Here is a 19,965-nt window from a genome sequence, read left to right on the forward strand (position 1 = left end):
TCACTCCAATCACTTTAATATGTGTGTACTACAAGAGGTTCAGCATTAGAGATAACACACATAAAATGCATAACAGAAACAACCAGTCTGTATTTAAATTTAGTATGGTAATTGTGAGGCTTGGTGGCTTGAATAGAATAAATTGCTGTTTTTCTTGCATTGAGTTCTTGGTAGTTTTTTATTGTAAATTCAAGTTTTGTTGGGCTACACAGAAAAAAAAGATGCACTACATTCAAAATCAACTATTTTATTTGTACCATAATTAGACATAAATGTGTTCATACCTCACAGTTTTTTATCTATTATTGCAGGAGGTTGCATGATGGTGGATGGCTATCTGCCAGTTACTGGGGCTCCTCTATGAGAGCTTCAGCTCAGAAAGTTGGTTTTACTTAGTGAAGAGAACTTAAAAGAAAAACTCACAGTTAGGAATTTTTGTATGAATCAGAAGAACTCTTGAGTTGGTGAGATAAAATACTGTGTGAATACAAGCCCATGTCTGTGTGTCACACCCAGCTCTGAATATTATAACAATTTAAGCGTCATCTCTCTTTGTGTAACTATCAATCATAACAAGCTGACCTTATGCTACACTTGTCATGTAAACTGGCCTGCAAAGTACCACTAACAAATTAACTACAAATAGGTGCTGTGAAGAGCCACTAACACACTGTCAGCTTCATCCTAAGAGGTCAGACTGTCGAAACTTGTGCTCCTTTCCTCCTGAGAGTTGAACTGCAGTCTGTTCTTTGTCAAGTACTGGCTGCAGGAGCAGAAAGTGTGATAGAATGAGGAGGAGAGGCCAGCGATATCAGTGGAGATGTAGGGGAAGACCTCTGGAGAAGCCTTATTATAGTAACTGATCTGGAAACAGAACAAAATGTTAAAATTATATATTAAAATATTCTTGTTGACAGTTGTAAACTGATGTTAGTCTCACCAGTGACATGTCGTTTTTGGACTCTAGGATTGTAAACCCTGCACACAGAACCTCCCCTCTGTTATATGCATCAGTGGGGGGATGAGTTGGCAGAGACACTGAACGCAGAGCAATGACATATGGATCGCTGAGGAGGAAAACCATCCACATTAATCAAATAAAACAGGGGAATGTGACCATTGAGCTGTTACTTTCCTTCTACTGACCCGCTGCTACACGGCTTCCTCTTGGAGGCAAGCAAGATGAAGTCCTGGAGGACTCCTTCTCCCTGATTCACTGAAGTTAGAGAACCTGCTGCACCAGGATGGACTGATGGGGTGACCACTCGATATAAAAAGTCGTCCTCGTCCACCCAGTGAATCAGCTCGCACTTCCTGATTTGGGAGAACACGCAGAACAATGCTGACAGTCAGAATATGCTTTATTTGATATATGGTGAAGGAATGGAGAAGACATAGCTTAGCTCGGCATAAAGACATTGCTCTGTCCAGGTTACAAAATCCACCTACCAGACATACAATTCCACTGCTAACTCTCTGCTCCGTTTACAGTTGCAATTATGTTTGATTGGAGTAAACAATCCTGAATGATTTAGCTGGCCGCAGAGACCTAACTGATACAGATATAGAGTACATACTGTGCTTCCAACAACACTACAAAGAAGCGGGTGAAGATGCAGTTAATTAAAATGTTATTGGGCCAGTTTTATGTGTGACCTTTGTTCAGAGTGAGCCACAGCTAATTATAAACCTGTCACAATCCAGAGTACAGACCAAATTAAACTAACCTGAATTTTGTGCTGATAAAGTCTCTCTCTTTTACACTGTTTAACAATAATCTGTTCTGTTCGGGACTGTAGAACTCCATAGAGAGTGGTGAGCTACCAGAACCAGCACAAGAGTTACAGTTCAAAGACTTTGCATCACATCAACAGAGGGAGTCTCCCACTTCTACACTCAGGAAAATGTATTTTTACGCACAAGACCAACACAGAGAGTCTTAGAGTGGCCAGAGGGTCCTCTTTTGCATCCTGCCCCATGCCCAACATGTGACACATACCGTTTTGCACTAGCCCTTTAACACATTGTTGATTCTGTTGTGAGGTCCGGAAAGGGGGTGGAGATTCCCATCTTCTGCACCCCTCAGGTTTCAAAGAGACTCCAACAGAGATTTCCCAGATCTTTGCTAAGTGCCGTCCCGGACTCTGATCTGACTCAGGTTTCTCTTCAGCGCTGTAGCCAGGCTGACAGAGAGTCATAGCTCAATTGAGCCAGTGATCCCCTTAGCAGTGATGATTTTATGGACTTTTTTACAGATAAAAGTTTCAGATAAAGAATTCTTAAGCTCTTACCTATATTAGACTATAATCTTCTACTGAATACAGCAACTCAACTCTGTATCTCTCAGAGCTAGCGTCTGTAGTCTCATCATCCAGATCATCATCATCAACCTGTCTATTAGGCCCAGCATTAGCAGCACTAGCCTCTTTAAAGAGATGTTTTACTCAATTGAGCCGTTCATTTTGGACCTGATTCATTTTAACCTTATCTTTGGGTTATGTACCTCAGACTCTTAAGGCCACAGTCATCAAACCCCACCTTAAAAAGGCGAATCCAGATGTTTTGACCAACTATAGACCCATATTGAACTTTCCATTAATTTCTAAAATCATTGAGGAAGTAGTAGCAAACTGATTACATGCCACCTGGATGGGAATGGTTTGCTTGAAGAGTTTCAGTCAGGATTTAGAGCCCATTATAGCACAGAAACAGCACTGGTTAAGGTCTCCAATGATATTCTAATGGCTTCAGACAATGGATCAGCCTCCATACTTCTCCTCTTAGCTCTTGGTGCTGCATTCGACACCATAGATCATAGCATATTACGACAGAGACTGGAACATGAAATTGACATTAAAGGAACTGCACTAAGGTGGCTCCAATCCTATTTATCAGATAGCCATCAGTTTGTTAATGTTAACAATAGCTCCTCCTCATGCACTGTAGTCAGTTATAGACTGACTATAACCCCCCCCACACACACACACAACCCTAACCCTTACGTGCACATACATGTACACAAATGTACATGTGTGTGCACATATGTTTGTCAATAAAATCCTTACTGATAATGTGTGTCCCAGCTCGGTCTGTTTCTCAGCTCAGCCAACAGACAAAATGCTCTGTGAGCAGGAATGTTAACCTCCGATTCCACCCTAAAACTCAACACGGACTTCCTCTCCAGTGTGTAGAGACGAACCTGAAACAAAGAGTTAAATGAAAGATAACTCCTCTTTTGGACCAGGAACTAACTCCTCAATGAGAGCAGAAGTAGAGAACAGCAGATACCTGGTCTTTCTCAGAGTTGAGGCACCAGTTGTTTTGAGCAGCAAGCATCTTCAGAGCAGACACGTTGTTATAGCTCAGATACACCTGGAGATATACACACAAAACACACATAAGCAAAAGAAAACAAGCATGAATGGGCCACTAAAGAGTAAGTGAATCAAACAAATACACCAACAGGAGTACAGAGTAATAACACTCAATGTGAGTGGGTCACATAATCCATGAAAAAGGATAACACACACAAGCAGTTTTTAGGGGGGGCAAAAACACATCTTTATAATCCAGAACATGAAAATCTTAAAAAGATTGTGTTTATGAAATAATTCTATTGCTCCTTTAAATCAGGGAATAAGAGGGATGTGGCTATATAACTCCAGCAAAGTACAGTTTGAACTAACTTATTCCAGTCACTCTGACTGAAGTTCCACTGAAAGATTTTAGAGAGTGCAATAAGAGGATACTACGTTTTGTGTGGAATAGCAAAAGGCCCTGGATTAAATGTAAGACCTTACGATAAACAAAGAAAAAGGTGGACTCTCACTACCATGCAGTGATGGCTACTTTACTGCTCAGTTAAGACCACAGGTATGCTGGTGCAATCAAGACTACTCAACTAAATGGAAAGAAATGGAATTGACACAATTCGAATCACCATTAAAGTCTAAGTAATTGCCAGCACTGGGATTTAGGAATTGATAAACCTAAATAATGAACCAGAGTGGCCCTCAGTGTATGGATGAAGATTATAAAATATGCAAAAATGCTGAAATGGGCGGCAATAGACTCAGACTTTAAGAAAGCTGAATTATATACGCAATTTTGACAGTGGATGCACAACGGTATAATATCTTACTTCCACCACACGGAGGTGGCTGCAACAATTATGAGCGAAATATACTACATGGAAAAAGTGGCCTTCGCATTGAGATTGTATACTGATCAACGTACAAAATATTTGGGAAATTTTCAATTCATATACCAAAGGGGGTAACCCATTATATGTGCAAACAAAAACGTATTTTTTAATTTTTTATTTGTCCCTTTTCCTGGGAAAAAATAAATAATTACCTACTCACACACACATTAGGTAATATTTAGCAAAAAAATCCATATGGTGTGCATATATTGCTCAAGGATTCAAAAGCGGCGCTAATAGAAAGACGTAATAATGCTTACTTATTAATATTGTCTGAGAAAGCCAAAATGGCTGTAAATTAAGCTGTCCCGAGCACCCAGAGCACTCTATGTGTCTGATCAATGTGTCAATCTTCAGCAGTATTCAATTGACTACAACGTTTCCCACACCTGGTTTCTGGGTTCCCAGGGCACAGACAGAGGGACCTCACCCTGTGTGCGGGAAATTATATATTTTCTGAAACCAAAAAAGCAAAAATGTCAGGTTTATTTTACACAGTCAAATTGAGACCACACAAAACTTTTGTCTATCATACATTATCAAAACACTATGACAAACTCAAAATGCAGGTTATGTCTTTTCATTTAAGTTCCACTTATATATTGTCCAAATAAACAGAAAATATCAAGTGTTTTACCTCACGCTTGATATTAGTAGTTGCAGACACAGATATCATTATAAATGCAAAGAACAAATAGGCTCATTACAACTGCTGACGGATGTTTACCTGTCTAATCTTATCTTCTTCCTGGCTATGGCCTCTTGAAACCTCCTCTCCCCTTCCTATACATGAAAGACAGGGAGGAGAAGACACGTTATCAAACAGGACTCAGACTTCCCACAACTCTCATAGTTCAACATGGTAGTGTGTCTTTTTTAGACCCTTGCTGCCCATTAAGCAGCAACATTTCCATCCTTTGATTAATTTGGTGACAGGCTGATGTTAACACTTGTGGGGATTTCTGACTGAGTACCAAATCCAGAATTTTCTGTCTCACATCAGGGACAGTGCTGTGTAGTACAAGTCGTCAATCACACTGTGGCCAGAACCTTATGTATACTCAGTTTTATGGTGTCACGGTCTGCTTTGGGAATTTCCACTCTCTCTGCCCCCGATTCCACTCTGCCATACCACCATCAACTGTGATCATTCCCACCTGTTGCTAATATTTGGGTTTCATCACCACTCATCACCAAATAAGCAGTGTCCACTTACTCATTGCTTGATCATTAGGCCTGACTCTCCATTAGTCACCCTCAGCCTGACTTACTTGTTTCAATTTGACTTGCCTCAGACTACTCCTGGTCTCTACCCCAGTAATTTTTTTTTCTGTCCCTCACCACCAGTTTTACCTCTGTGTCTTCAGTATCTCATCTGCCTGTGGCTGTGCTGTGTTTCGCTGTTCCTGGTCCTGGTCCCTTGGGAGAGATTGCATTTCCACTTGCTATCTTCAGAGCTTCCTGCCAAATGAAACAACTCTTCTGCAGGGTGAGTACCTCTGGATTTTCTTGTCCCACAAAGGGCTTTGTGGTGTGGAACAAGAATTTAATCCACCTGCTAAATTTACCTCCTCTCCAGGGGCCATCACCTTATCGTGGTGGAGAGGTTTGTGTGTCTCTGTGAACCTGGGAGCTATGTTGTCTGGAGCTTTATGCTCCTGGTAGGGTCACCCATGACCAATTAGTTACAGGCAAGGGGCCAGACAAAGAATGGTCCAAGAAGACGTCATGAAAAAGAGGGAAAGGAACAAGATGACCTGGAGCCAGGCCCAGCCAAAACGTGAGCGCCAGGTGGCCAGGCCTACTGCGGGGCCCGGCCGAGCCAAGCCCGAAGAAGCTTGTTTGTTCCTTCACCCTGTGGGCTCATCACCTACAGGGGAGACTGATGGGGTCGGGTGCACTGCCAAATGGGTGGCAATGGGAGGCGGGGAGTCCCGATGGACTGGACCCAGATGGCATAGACTGGCTGTAGGGATGTGGAACGTCACCTCGCTGTGGGGGAAACTATGGAGTTTGCCTGTTTGAACATAAGGAGCCTCATAAGTGTACTTGGTACCAGAGCAGCCTAATGCCGAAGGTCGATGATCAATTTTATTATCGTGCCATCTGATCTTAGGCCGTATGTTGTGGACACTTGGCTGAAAAGAGGGGCAGAGCTGTCAACTGATTACCATATGGTGGTGAATTGGGTCAAGTGGCGGGGAAACCTCTGGACAGACCTGTTAAGCCTAAACTTGTAGTGCAGGTGAACTGGGAATGTCTAGAGGAGGCCCCTATCCGGGAGGCCTTCAACGCCCACCACTGGCAGAGCTATTCAGTCACTGTATCGCACTGTTATGACGAAAAGAGAGCTGAGGTAGAAAGCGAAGCTGTCGATCTTCAGGTCAACCTTCACTCCTACCCTCACTTATGGTCATGAGAAATGGATCATGACCGAAAGAACAAGATTGCGAATACAAGCAGCCAAAATGAGTTTCCTCAGAAGGGTGGCCAGCTTCTCCCTTAGAGATAGGGTGAGGAGCTCGGTCATCCGAGAAGAACTCGGAGTAGAGCCTCTCTTGTGTTGAGAGGTGCCAGCTGAGGTGGTTTGGGCATCTATTTAAGATGCCTCCTTTGGGAGGTGTTCCGGGCACGTCTAGCTGGGAGGAGGCCCCGGGACAGACTGAGGACCAGATGGAGAGATTATATCTCCACTCTGGCCTGGGAACGACTCGGAATCCCCCAGTCGGGGCTAGTCGATGCTGCTCGGGAAAAGGAAGTCTGGAGCTCACTGTAAGCGAATGAAGATGGATGGATGGATGCTAACCTTACCTGCTGAGAGTTTTAATCAAGGTCATAATGAACAGTTAATCTGTGTGATTGCATTGCATTCATGTTCACCCTCGTGACCTGGAAACAGATGAGCGGTTGAAGATGAATGAATGTATTGCATTTGAGTCCTACCACACCCTGTGATATGTGGTATATTGTCCTCTAAATTGACCATCACTTAAAAGATATATAAGATTGAAGACTGGTCATTAGATGGAATGATGGTATAAGGCTTTAAGCACCAGAGCAAGCACCAGAGGAAGTGTATTTAAGTGGAGGGTATGGCATGTTTCAGCCTCTTTGAGACCATTCGGTTAGTCCAGGTGAGTTGGCCTGTATAGGGTTGATTTGACTTGTGCTCTCTCTCTGATTATAGGAATGTTCAGGTGAGTTTGTTGGCTGAATCTGCCACCCTCACACGTCCTCAGCTCCACCTTCTCCTCCAAATAATGTTTCTTCTCTTTTAAAAGAAAAAATTAAGTAGCCCACAGACAAATTACAAACTAGAGGTTTCAAAACGAACTCTTACAGACCCTCAGAAATTCATCTAAATCTTTGTCGCAAAAAGAACAGTGATAAAGTGGAACAAAACATCATATAGTGCCTTTCAGATTTCAGAGACTCTTCTCAGTGACTCAACAAGTAGGACTAGGACACTTTAATAGGAAGTGTGTCAGTAAAGAAGTTCATCTCTATAGACCCAGCACTGGGTCTATATCTTTTTGGCTTGTTTAACAGTGTGGTGTTTAGAGCCTATTCCTTCATTGGTCAAAAAACGCTGCAATGAACAAATAGATGAATATTGATCCTGTGATCCAGGCGGTAGAGCAGCCAGTACACCATTTGGAGCGTGTGTATCACAATAATGTCTATAAAGCTGCAACTATGGATTATTTTTGTAATTGATCATTTTCTTCTACTTGATTAAATAGAATTGTTTCAGCTCTAAATGTCTATTTACACTTGGGTAAATATTGTACTATGTAATACTGTGTAGTTATAATTAATTTAAAAAGATCATAATTGACTTTGAATATTGAAGACGGGATAATTTCTTGTGCCCTTCAGAAAGCCGCTTCTGCAATAATTTTCCATCTCAACATGACTGATTTCTATTGAATCATATTACCATCTTACCATACCATCTTTCTGTTGGTTAACTCACCAGGGGTTCAGGTCGTATATGTGGTAACGTACATGGCTTCCCGTGGTCATCAAGCACTTCAAATGTCATGAAAGCAGAATTTATGTGTCGATTAGGCCCTTCCCCCTGGTAGGCCTCTGCTCGCACTCCCACTTCCATGCTGCATTGCACATAAATCTACTTATTTACTATTTTCAATATTCCTCTGCTGTGGAATTTTAACACTAAGCTGCTGTTATTTCACAGATCAGTCCAGTTTTAACTGTTGGATTTTTGTGATGAGTTCTGGACACACAGGTACCTGTTTTTGAAGGCATTGTTGACTATGGCCCTCAGCAGCACTCTGTCTCCAATTTGAGAAGGTCCTCTGAACGTGAACATGTCAATGGTACGGAGAATAGGATGATCCTGACACAGACGACTGTAGAGAAACCAAACACTGTCAGGTACCTCCAAGAGGTCATGTACATGCTCACATAATAGGAGTTGTGCTACTGTTGCATTGCTAAAGAAAACGTAAGTTCCAGTTTTAGATTGGTAATTTAATAACAGGCACCATGCAGCATAGTATGTAGCACTGCTGCCCCAAAATAGGAAAGTCACGGGTTCGGTTCCAGGCCTGGGGCCTTTCTGTGCAGAGTTTGCATGTTTGGCCTGTGCTTCCGTGGGTTTCCTCCGGCACTCCAGTTTCCTCCCACAGTCCAAAAACTTGCATATTTAGGTGGAGGGATCAACCCATTATTGGCGCCAATATTCTGCATTTTGACACATATCAGCATCTGCCTTTTTTTTTTTTAATCCAACGGCTGATAAGAGATCAATTTAAAACTGGGTTATTTTGGCTCTGATGCAGCCGTGCTTCTCTGTCTGCTTATATATATATATATATGTTTCGAACATGGATGTATAAAGGGAACTGGATACAGTGTTGGAGGCGGGGCCCCTCCATTTCTACGGTCGTTGCTCAGTGGCACATGATGCCAAAAAAGTTTATTTTCTGGGTGTCATGGTGGCATTAAAATACCTGGATCTTCTGCATCAGTTATATTGAAATTCTGGAAAACATTATTTACTGAAGAAAACTTTAGGAAGCTATTTATTTGTTTAAGTTCTCATTTAACTATATAACTCATGCAGCTGAGCCTGGTAGCTCCCTGCACTTTTTGCCATAATTTTAAAACAAAGATGTCTATTGTCTAAGATAAAATAATCTGATCTGATCTGAAATCGGATAAGCAGTTTAATAAACATATGCTTAAAGACATTTAAACTAAGTTAAGTGTTGGAGTTTGTATTATTCAAAATTTTGATGCCAATATTTTCCCTTTTATTGCAAATGGATATTGGCTCCTAATATCGGTTATTAGCCTCCTTGACTACTAATAATAGGTATTGGTATTGGCCCTGAAAAAAAAAAAACATATCGGTCTATCTCTATTTAGGTTGATTGGTGACTTTAAATTGCCCTATTGCTGTAGTTGACATTGGTCCTGCAATGGACTGACAAACTGTCCAGGGTGTACCCCACCCTCGCCCCATGTGAGCTGGGATCAGCTCCAGCATCCTGAAGCAGTAGAAGATCAAAAAAAATAAAACCAAGGTTCACCACTACTCTGCACTAATGTAGGATTAAGTAGAGCGTATAATATCGTATCAAGTGGTGTTAATGTAATACGTGGTGCTGGTAAATTAGCATTAACAATATTACAAGAAAATTGTAACACTTTTCTGTTGTCCATTATCTTGGAGGCATCATTTGATTTTTAAATGTATCAGTCGTAAATCACCAGTCTATGATTCCCTCCATTGTCTGTGATTGATAGTTAATTCACTGCTGATTGACACTAATCTCAGAGCATAATAACAATAGCTTCTGCAACATTTCCTTTCAAATGTCAGCAAACTCTAAACTGTCATAGCTGTGAGGGTACAATGTTGAAAGACTGCAGATTACCGTGAAGCCTGACAGGATTTCAAATTCGAATGTTTGAATTTGCATTTGAATTGAACATACACACACCAATACACCCACCGATACATGTATGATTTAGGTGAAAATGGCCGTTATTGTACCTGGCAGCAATTGTCGCTACATTAACCATCCAGGCCATGATCTGTCCTCCAAATGTGTTCTCCTGATGAGTAGAGAACCACCGCAGATGAATCAATCTTAACACTATTTTAGACTCAAATTTTATGTAAAAGAAATTTGATTGCTCATTGCTTATGAACTGAAATAAATCACCTGATGATTAGCATGAGGGGGTAGAACCAGTTCAACACTCTCCACCTTGGTCTTCACTGCTGCTACTGCATTTCCTACTTCCGAGTTATCACCTGAGCAGATACACAAACATATTTAAAATTTAATACAAGATTTCAGTGGTTGCAGCTTTAAAAAGATTAAATTTTAGTTATTATTCATGTAACACAAACAGTAGTGTAAAACTTTTCTAAAGAGTGGGGGGACGCGGTTTTTCTTTGGGGGAGGGTTGGCATCAGCTACAAATTGAGCCTCTTAATGGATTTATGTTGTTAATGAATGTATTTATTTGAACACATAAACATCAACTTTGCCAACAAAGAATGCTTGAAAGATTGGTTACAATTCAATCAAAAGGCTGATGAATATTATATCAAACAAACTGACCAATGAACATATGCAGGGGCGTAGCCATCATTTCAAAAGTGAGGGGTGCAGATTATTCAGACGTAAAATGACTTTTATTGAGGGATTTATCACCCTGTTGTTTTCAGCTGTGCTTCTTCTTCACAGCTAGAGAATTAAATAACCACAACTAACCACAATGTACAGTATGGCCCCAATGGTGCTGATATTTCAGATATCGGCTTATTAAACAACAGTTTATGAGGCAACGTTTACATTTTGGTTATTGGTCCAGGACTCCTGATGCCCTATATTATTAATTGAATTTAATAATTTTTTATTTTATAACATAGCTGATAACCAAACTCACGCTTTTCAAACCCAACAAAACCAACAAAAATATGTGCGAACTAATTCTAAATTTAAAGTAGAAACTCTGAAGGAAGCGATGTGATGAAATAGTGGTGGAAATTAATCTCAAATTCTCTTAGAACTGCCTTCTCTGCAATAATAATAATTATAATACATTTTACTCGTGCACACCCTTCTAAACACTCAAGGTCACCTTACAAGACAAAATTAGTCAAAGAAAGACCACAGCCATATTTACAGGACAAAAACAAAGGAAAGCAAAAGCAAGGCAGTGAAGTCATTGCAAAGAGTGTTTAAACAGAGTAGGCCTATCTGAAAAGGTAACTTTTGAGGTGAGATTTTAAAGTGGTGAGAGGCAGAATTGTTGAAGTCCTGAGGCAGAGAATTTTAGACTTTTAGTACCTGAGGGTACAGGTGGGTGTTTTGACAGGAAGGTGTTCAGTGAGGTACCGAGGTGCAAGATTGTTTAAGGCCTTGAAGGAGGAGGATCTTGTTGTTGGAAGTATGATGACCAAGTGATATTATTCATATGGGATTTGATTGTGCACTATTGAGGATGACACTCAGACTCTTAATCTGTGGGGTGGGGGAAAGAGGAGTTTTTGATGAGAATGGATGGAATGGAAGTTATTCATCTAGGAAAGGGTGGATTTTGTGCCAATGAGTCGGACCTCTGTTTCATTGTGTGTGTTCGGTGGACAGGTAGAGCTGGGTTTGTCCACCTTGCAAAGAAAATTTATGTTTTATTTATTTATTTTAAAGGATTGTTTAACCAGGAAAAGGGAGGGAAACTTAAAGCAACAAAGATAGAAGTAGAAGAGTACCTGATAAATTCATATTCAGATTCTTAGCAGGATAGAGTAGTAGGGCTTCCACCTGACATGACACCATTAGGGGAGATAGATCAGGAAATGGATGTTAGACCACCTAGGTGGAAGGAGGTTGAGGAGGTAGTCAGGTGTACAAAGGCTTCTTCGGCCCCAGGGCCAAATAGAATCCCCTACCAGGTTTATAAAAGCGCACCTAATATCCTAAGACTTTTGTGGAGGCAATTAATAATAGTTTGGGAGAAACAGTCTATTCCCAGAACATGGCGTAGGAGAAGAAGTCTTTAGACCTGAGTCAGTTCCATATGATCTCTCTCCTGAATGTACAGGGGAAGATTTTCTTTAGTGTAGTCGCACGGAGACTAGCTAGTTATTTAGAAAAGAATAGCTTAATAGATACTTCAGTACAGAAGGGAGGAATACCAGGTTTCGCAGGGTTTCGCACACTAGCATGATTTGGCACCAGATCCTGGCAGCCAAATGTGAGAAAAGAGACTTGCATGTGATATTCTTGGACTTAGCAAGTGCATTTGGGTCATCGCCACATGACGGAGAACAGGTAGTGCAGTTTTGGAAGGATGTTGCTGAGGGACTGGATAGAATAGGCAAATCAGGGCTTCCTGATTTGTGGGGGGGTAACACGCAGTCTTGCCTGCGTGGAGTCTGTCTGTCATCTCACCGGATCAACAGAGAAGGTTATTGTGGAGGTGACAGGTGGGGTTGAAGTCGAGTCGTTGGGAAGATGAGTGTTGTTGCTGCTGTTGGTGAAGGAGGAGGTGGGGTGGAGGTGCAGAGGGGACTAGCATAGGAGACTGATGGGCTGTTAATAGGAGGGGGAGTGGGCAGTCAGCAGTGGTGGTGCTGGTAGGGGCCAGTTTGTCAAATCTGTTAAAAAACAGATTCAGTTCTTTGGCTTGGTCCACACTGACTTTAACTCCACTTCTGCCAGTTGGCCTGACTGAGTGGTCTAGAATGGCTCAAATCAGGTTATGGTTCTCATGCCGTTCCAGACCTCTCTCATGTTGTTTTGCTGCAGTCTTCACTCCAGTTTACTGTTGTCACACTCCATGGCCTCCTAAATCTTCACCTTGAGGACCCCCGGATTGGTCTGATCTCCTCCCTTTGTTAGCCCTCTTCATTGGTCAGTTTTCTTTTCATTCAGGAGGGGTTTGATGTCTTTTGTCACCCATGGCTTGTTATTTGGCTAACAATGTACAGTATATTCCTAGCTGGCAGCATGGAGGCCACACAGAAGTTGATGTAATCTTTGATACATTCTGTGACCCTATCAATGTCCTCCCCATGCGGCTCACAGAGTGCTTTGCAGTTTGTTTCCCAGAGGGGGGAGGGGTAGCAGCTGTATGTATCCTTAGTGTTGGCATACAGCAATTCCAAGTTTCTCTCCTCTCTAGTAGAACAGTTCACATACCTTTTGAAGTTGGATAAGCTTGTTGCCATAGTGATGTGATAGAAGTCACCCATTATAGCAATGAAAGCACTCGCTTGTTGAGTCTGAAGATGGGCAACAGTGCAATGGATGACATTACACGCCGATGTTGGGCACAAGGGGAGATGTAAACAATCACTATGATGACATATAAAAACTCCCTGGGCGAGTAGCATGGCCTGAGACCAACAGTAAATAGTTCAATGGCCGGGCTGCAAGTGCTTTCCTTCACAGTGATGTAGCCAGGATTAAGCCATTTTTTGTTGAGGAGTACAGCAAGTCCTCCTCCTTCATACTTACCTTTCCCAGTGCAATCCTGGTCAGCCCAGACAGTCTGGAAGCCATCAATAGAAACTTTGTCGCCATGTGTGTCCCGGTGCATCCATGTCTCAGTAAAGCACATCAGGCTGCACTCTCAATACTCCTTCTGACTCCTGGAGAGCTCTGTTAGCTTATCCATCTTATTCAAAAGTGACCTCACATTGCCCATGATTTTCTTTCAGTCTTCATCTCCAGTACAGGCCAACCAGCATGGCCAACTGAGTGACTTTTCAGACCCCTTTAGCAAAATTTTTTCAAAATAGCAACTAATGACAAATCTAGCGCCTGTTTCTGGTGTTAGTGGAGACTTTTCTGGTGTAGGTCTGCAGCTCTCAACAAGGAGCAGCAATGGGTGCTGCCATGAGCCCGTCCCAAAGCCCTCACAGGCACTCGGACTCACAGTGGCCTCGTCCAAAGGCAGTCAGTGCAGAGAGGAGTTCCTCACTACTTCACGTCCAAATGAATCAAAACTGATCCCACCCTGGATGAAAATGCAAAGTTTCCCCATGAAAATATTTTTGGTTACCCTATTTTCTAACATTAAACAATACAGGACAAAATTGATTTAGCCAATGTAACGTGGTTCTCGACAAAGCATTAAAGTCTTTTAGAGAAGTGATGACCTATTTCAATAGCAAAAAGAAGAAAGTACACTTATAGCTCTAAACACATTTAAGGTGTTTTTTTACTGACTTTATGTCTCTCCCACAACGTTAGACTCTCTCCTACAGCATCCATTACAATTACACGCCTATGGTCAATAACTTATGCAAATTAAGTGATGACATCATTTAGCGACTTCTACGACAATAGCTACATTCCTTCCTGAGGAGTTGGCAACACTGAGTCCAACGCCATCAGAGTCAACTAACCACATCGAGATCTCAGCACCGATTCTTCCCATGAACAGGATCCATACCACCTATACTTCACTTACTCCCACGTCGCCTTTTCATTGATGATGACATCCCAATAAAGTCGTATCACCGCTCTCCCTCTTTTCCTCTCTGCCTTTTTCACATGACAATAGTTTTTATTAACCCAAATATAGTCTTTCCTGTTTAGCAAGATAAAGCTGAAGCCTCTATCAAACCTCCTCCTTACAGTGCTACATTCAGCAGCTACATCAAGTGAAGTCAGCATCAAACCTACCCTGCTGGATGGAGCTGTGGAAAAGAAGATCTTTGATAATCTCATCATGTACCATCCTGACCCTCCGTCTCTCAGCTGCCACGCTGTATTCAATTTGTTCCCTCTGGGTGCGTGGTATGATCGGCTTCAAGGGTACCTATTATGTAACAACAAACAAATATGCAGATCAGCCACACACTTTCTGAAAAAACAGAAGGGGGTTATAGTCTCTTCTAAACAGCTCCTTACCTTCTGTCCATTGCTTGTGCGTTGGGTGACAAAGGTGGCATAAGCATGACAAACTCTCCAGTGACGATCATAGAACAGGTCCTCACAACTAACCTGTATGCCCACCTAAAACGGGATTATTCATGGTTCAAACACATCTCTGAACATATATCTATTCCAAGTGTCATTTCACTCAAATAAGAGGCAGCTCTATCGACTGAGATAATGATCATGTAATATCATTCCAAACAGATCAAAAACAATTTGATGTTTGAATGGCTATATTTGATGACATATTTGAGAGTTAACCCTAAGGAGAAAAAAAAGCATGAAACAACTGAAATTGCTTACTGTGAATCGTGAAGGAGGTTAGTGGATTCATTTACAATTGTTTCTCAACTATTTGGATATAAAGCAGCTACTTATTATTTTTGGATATTAGTCTTTGGACTGTTGTTCATTTTTGTTATTTTTCTTGCTCCTTTTTTATTATTTATTTTATTATTGTTTTACATCATGAATTGAATGTCATAAAGAAAAAATGTTTGCTATCTTGAAAATAGCTCATGGGGATCAAAATAAAGAAATGCTCCAATCACTTCCAGTCATTGCGTCTTTGCTGCTCTCCTGATCAATGTTGAGCTTTCATATTAAAAGCCTGTTTACAAAGTAAGGACTTTCAATTTGAAAACTCCAGAAGAGGGGCGACAATTAAGATAGAATAAGATAATACTTATTTTCCATTTTAATTGCAATTCCAGCAATCACATTTGCCATTACAAGTGTTAAAAGTAACACATTTTCCTGAAGGAAAAAGAAAAGATGAATGAATGGCTTACATGAGAAAATACATTTTGTAATATAATCAAACTTTCTTTGGTTTAACTAAAAAAAGAAATGAAACAGCTGTAATGGGGTGCATTTAAAGTTAGGTGAGTGAGTGCATGTCTTTGTTTATGTCTCTGATACACTGTTATAACATGCTGGCATCTGACCTCCATACTGGTGTTAAAGGCTCTGTTGACTTTTGCCTTGATGTTCACCACCATACCCACACTGCAAAAACACACCAAAGAGAAATGATTATATGCTGGACATTCATACGCACACATGCATATGCTTTTTCTACTCACACTTCCTGTTACCTGATGGTGTGTTCAAAGTTGATGTCATCCATTGATGCAGTGATGCACGGACTTCCAGCATGTCTCTCAGCTGAAACAGAGATGTGTCATGACCTGTCAAGTCTCAGGTTACAACATTGACAGGACACACACGAATGGAATGAACATTTCAACAAACACATATACACCTCACCAGAGAGGCAGGCAGTGGAATCTATCCATTTGAGTAGCTGTCCCACACTCAGCTCCTGACGATGGTTGCTGTGACAGGGCATCACTATCTGACTCATTTTCACCTCTGTGGGGTTCATGCTCTCTTCTTCCTCTCCCTCCTCCTCTTCTTCTTTCCACACATAACCTGACACTTCAGAATTCATCTTAAAAGCTGAGGGAAACGACAAGAGTTTTTCAGGTTTTTTGTCTGATTGAAAGAGATAAGGAACGAGAGGCAAAAGTTAACATGTTGACTGGCAGAAAGCAGTTGTTGTTCATACATTAACATGGGCTTTCAGGATTTATACTGACAAGGGGGACAGAACTGGAGCAGGTTCCTGTGTTCCAGAGTTTTAGGGGTTTTTCTTGCTCAAATAAATCAGAATCAGACACATTAATCCATGGAGGGAAACGCTGCAGTTCGGTAGCTTATCCTTGGAATGGAGCCAGAATAGTCACTTGTGGAGCCCCCATTCTGCTTATCACCAACCTAAGATACATAGTTTCCCCACCTGACAAATTGAGGGCTTTCTGTTGGGTGGGGGGGTCAATTCCAATCCCTTTGTCACCTTGTCTGTGAGGAGGGTGGGGTGGATGGTGTTAAATGCACTTCAAATATCAAAGAACATAATTTTCACACAAGAGCCATGTTTATCCAGATGAGAGGGGGCACAGTGGAGCACATAGATGACAGCATCATCCACTCCAAAGTGTTCTTTGCAGATGCAATAGAAGAAGTAGCAGCAGTAGAAGTAGAGAGACATTGGGGTGGTATGTCAAGTGCAGTGCCAAATCTATTTAAGAATTAATTGATTTTGTTGGATCTGTCCACATCATACATTAATGGCTGTCTTTCCTTTTTGTTCTAGCTAGTGATGGTGTTGAATCCCTTCCACAACTCACAGGTGTTTCTGTGAGTTAAATTCATCTGAATTTTTCTAGATATCCACGCAGTAGGGGTGTGCCAAAAAATCAATTAATATTCACAAGATTCACAAAAATTCACAAAAAATAAAACAAATCCGCAGGGTGTCTGCCTCTGTGATTACACGATACGAAACTAATGCAAATATCGATCAAAAACACTCCACTTGATCCCTAAGAGCTTGACATGAACTTGCATGGTTTGCAAAATGACTCACTTATCTCAGTGGTCCATTGATTGGTTGTGCAGATAGTTGAAGGCTGCCTCATTACACACGGCTTTTATCATGTCTGCAGAAAAAACCAAGATGTGGTCTGACCTGCATAGTAGAGGTAAGGCATTAGCTCTGTAGGCTTCTTTGGCATTCGCATCAAGTAGATCAAGTGTTTCATTTTCTCTGGTATGACAGTTTAACTGTATAAATCCAATTCAGTAGGAGGAAAGAGAAACATGACTGAAGCCTACAGATATTACTATGAGTGCTTCAGGATGTGTAGTTTGTATCCTGGCAACAGTTTCATGGATGACATCACATGGAACATTAGAAATAGTTCCATACAGGAGTCTGAGATGTTCTGATTCAGCCAGGTTACAGTAAAGCACATGAGACTACACTGGCACTATGCATGGGGGGGGGGTCTTCAACAAAATTCCCTACTCATCACTTTTCAGCAAAGAGCTGATAGCCCTCGTGATGATTGATAGTAAAAACAAAAAAATATATATATATATGCTGCCCATCACTTTTGCAACAGCACTGCAACATTGAAAAGGCTACTTAATCTCAGCTGGGAGTGGTAACTTCCAGATTTGCTTTTTTAAAGCAAGAAGCACCGCTCTTGAGTAACCCCCCCCCACACACACTGAAGAAGGAAAAAAAAAAAAGCCAATAGTTGGCATAACAAAAAACTAAAATACAGCAAAAGTTAATAAAAATAGGGTAATCTTGGGAGCTACCAGACTTTGCAGCAACCTAGTGGAAGTGTATCATTTGAAATCTCATTGAATTCTCATTTATTAAAGTTACCTAAATAATATATAAATTTTTGGAAGGAAAAACACTCATGACTCATCAGGTCACATCAGTGAAGAGTTGCTCATGTACATCCAGTGATAGGCAAACAGATGTTTACTGCAGCTTCCTGGACATTGACTATTTTTCTTCACCTGCTTCTGTTCTGGATTATAGCCAAACACTGAGGTTTGCTGTTTTTGACAAAAGTGATAATTAGAGTGTAATGTTCGTTATGTTCCTAGGACCTTTGCAATATTGCAACATGCTGTTCTTAGTCCACTATTGTCAGGATGTCTCAACAAGCCTTCAGCTGATTCAGAAAGAATATTAACAGGAACTAGAAAAAAAAGATCTAATTTCTCATGTGCTAGCGTCTCTTAACGGGCTCCCAGTAAAATTCAGCATGGGATTTAAAATTCTTCTCCCTACATGCAAAGCTCTCAATGACCAAGCGCTATCATATCTGAGAGAGCTCATAGTTCCTTATTGTCCTAGTAGGTCACTTTGCTCTCTTGGTGCAGATTTACTCGTGGTTCTTCAAGTTTCCAAGAGTAAATCAGCAGGGAGATCCTTCAGCCTTCTCACTCTCTGTGTCTCTATCCCTCTCTCTCCCCCATCTATGAACATTCCAACATTTCAAGTCACTACCTTTGTTTCTTCCTGTACTTTGTGTTTCTCCCTCCTGTCCTCTCTCTTCCTGTCCCTGTCCTACAGATGCTGAATTTTTCTGCTCAATACTTGCTGCTACAATAGGTAATATTAGTTATCATTATCACAACTACGAATTATACTGGTGCTCCCATTCCCCTTCAACCCCACCAGTTGTGGGAGATGGCTACCTACTCTGTCTGATTCTGTCCAAGGTTTCTGCTTCTTAAAAGGAAGTATTTCCAAGCCACTGTTGTCAAGTTATTGCCCAAAGAGGAATTTGTTGTGTCTGTTCAACAACTCCATAGTTTGCTCTATAGGTGATCTGCATGTAAAGTGTGTTATGATTTGATGGATGAATTTAATATTATTTGATTTAATGTCTCCCTTTGTGAAAAAGTGAACAACACCTTACGGTGACTGCATGTGCCAAGAACTACAAGACAGTGTTAAAGACTGGACTTATTTGAAAATGCCAAGCTGGTTGAGATCTGTAGTGTACACGTATACAGCCCGGCAGGATTTTCTTTATACTTTTGACAACATTTAAACGTTCTCCTCAAACCTGAAACGACTCGTCACGTGGAAGAGCTAAAGTAAACCGCTGCTATTCAAGTAGGACACCGTGGATTGAACAAGTTCCTCTTCTGCTTCCGAGCTAACTTCAAAAATCCACAGCTCCAACGTGTGCAGCCTGAAAACAATTTGTCCACATCATCATGCATACAACTAACTAGCTTAGTTAGCTGCTGAAGACAATGGCTAACTCCAGGACTAAATGTAGCTGAGTAGACATATAAAGCAACACTTTAGCACTATAACTAAGACGTAAAGTTTTCACGAAAAAGAACAAACCTAAAAGCAGCTGCCGATGATGTCCAGATATTAGTATGCGTCCGGAAAGTGAGTGTCGGGGCTGCGGCTAGGCTGCTGATGGGCAGAACATA

The 19,965-nt window shown here is 41.3% G+C and overlaps 1 protein-coding gene across 2 annotated transcripts; it reads right to left on the bottom strand.

The window, feature by feature from the left end:
• Positions 1-159: 159 nt before the first annotated feature.
• On the bottom strand, positions 160-19,965 carry LOC115058393 (acyl-coenzyme A thioesterase 11-like). 2 transcript variants are annotated; one of them, XM_029525753.1, is made up of 18 exons: positions 19,874-19,951; positions 17,573-17,674; positions 16,411-16,602; positions 16,239-16,308; positions 16,089-16,149; positions 15,115-15,219; positions 14,887-15,022; positions 10,405-10,496; positions 10,233-10,294; positions 8,461-8,580; positions 8,181-8,319; positions 4,932-4,987; positions 4,594-4,660; positions 3,289-3,372; positions 3,066-3,199; positions 1,147-1,314; positions 941-1,067; positions 160-864 (listed from the first exon to the last, which is right to left on the bottom strand). In XM_029525753.1, the coding sequence occupies exons 2-18, from the start codon at positions 17,622-17,624 to the stop codon at positions 685-687; spliced, it is 1,845 nt and encodes a 614-aa protein (XP_029381613.1). In that variant the 5' UTR covers positions 17,625-17,674; positions 19,874-19,951; the 3' UTR covers positions 160-684. The 2 variants fall into 2 exon arrangements, with proteins under 2 accessions (XP_029381613.1, XP_029381614.1); XM_029525754.1 differs by lacking the exon at positions 17,573-17,674 and having other exon boundaries at positions 19,874-19,965.

This window comes from Echeneis naucrates, chromosome 17 (assembly GCF_900963305.1).
Source record: "Echeneis naucrates chromosome 17, fEcheNa1.1, whole genome shotgun sequence".
NCBI lineage: Eukaryota > Metazoa > Chordata > Actinopteri > Carangiformes > Echeneidae > Echeneis > Echeneis naucrates.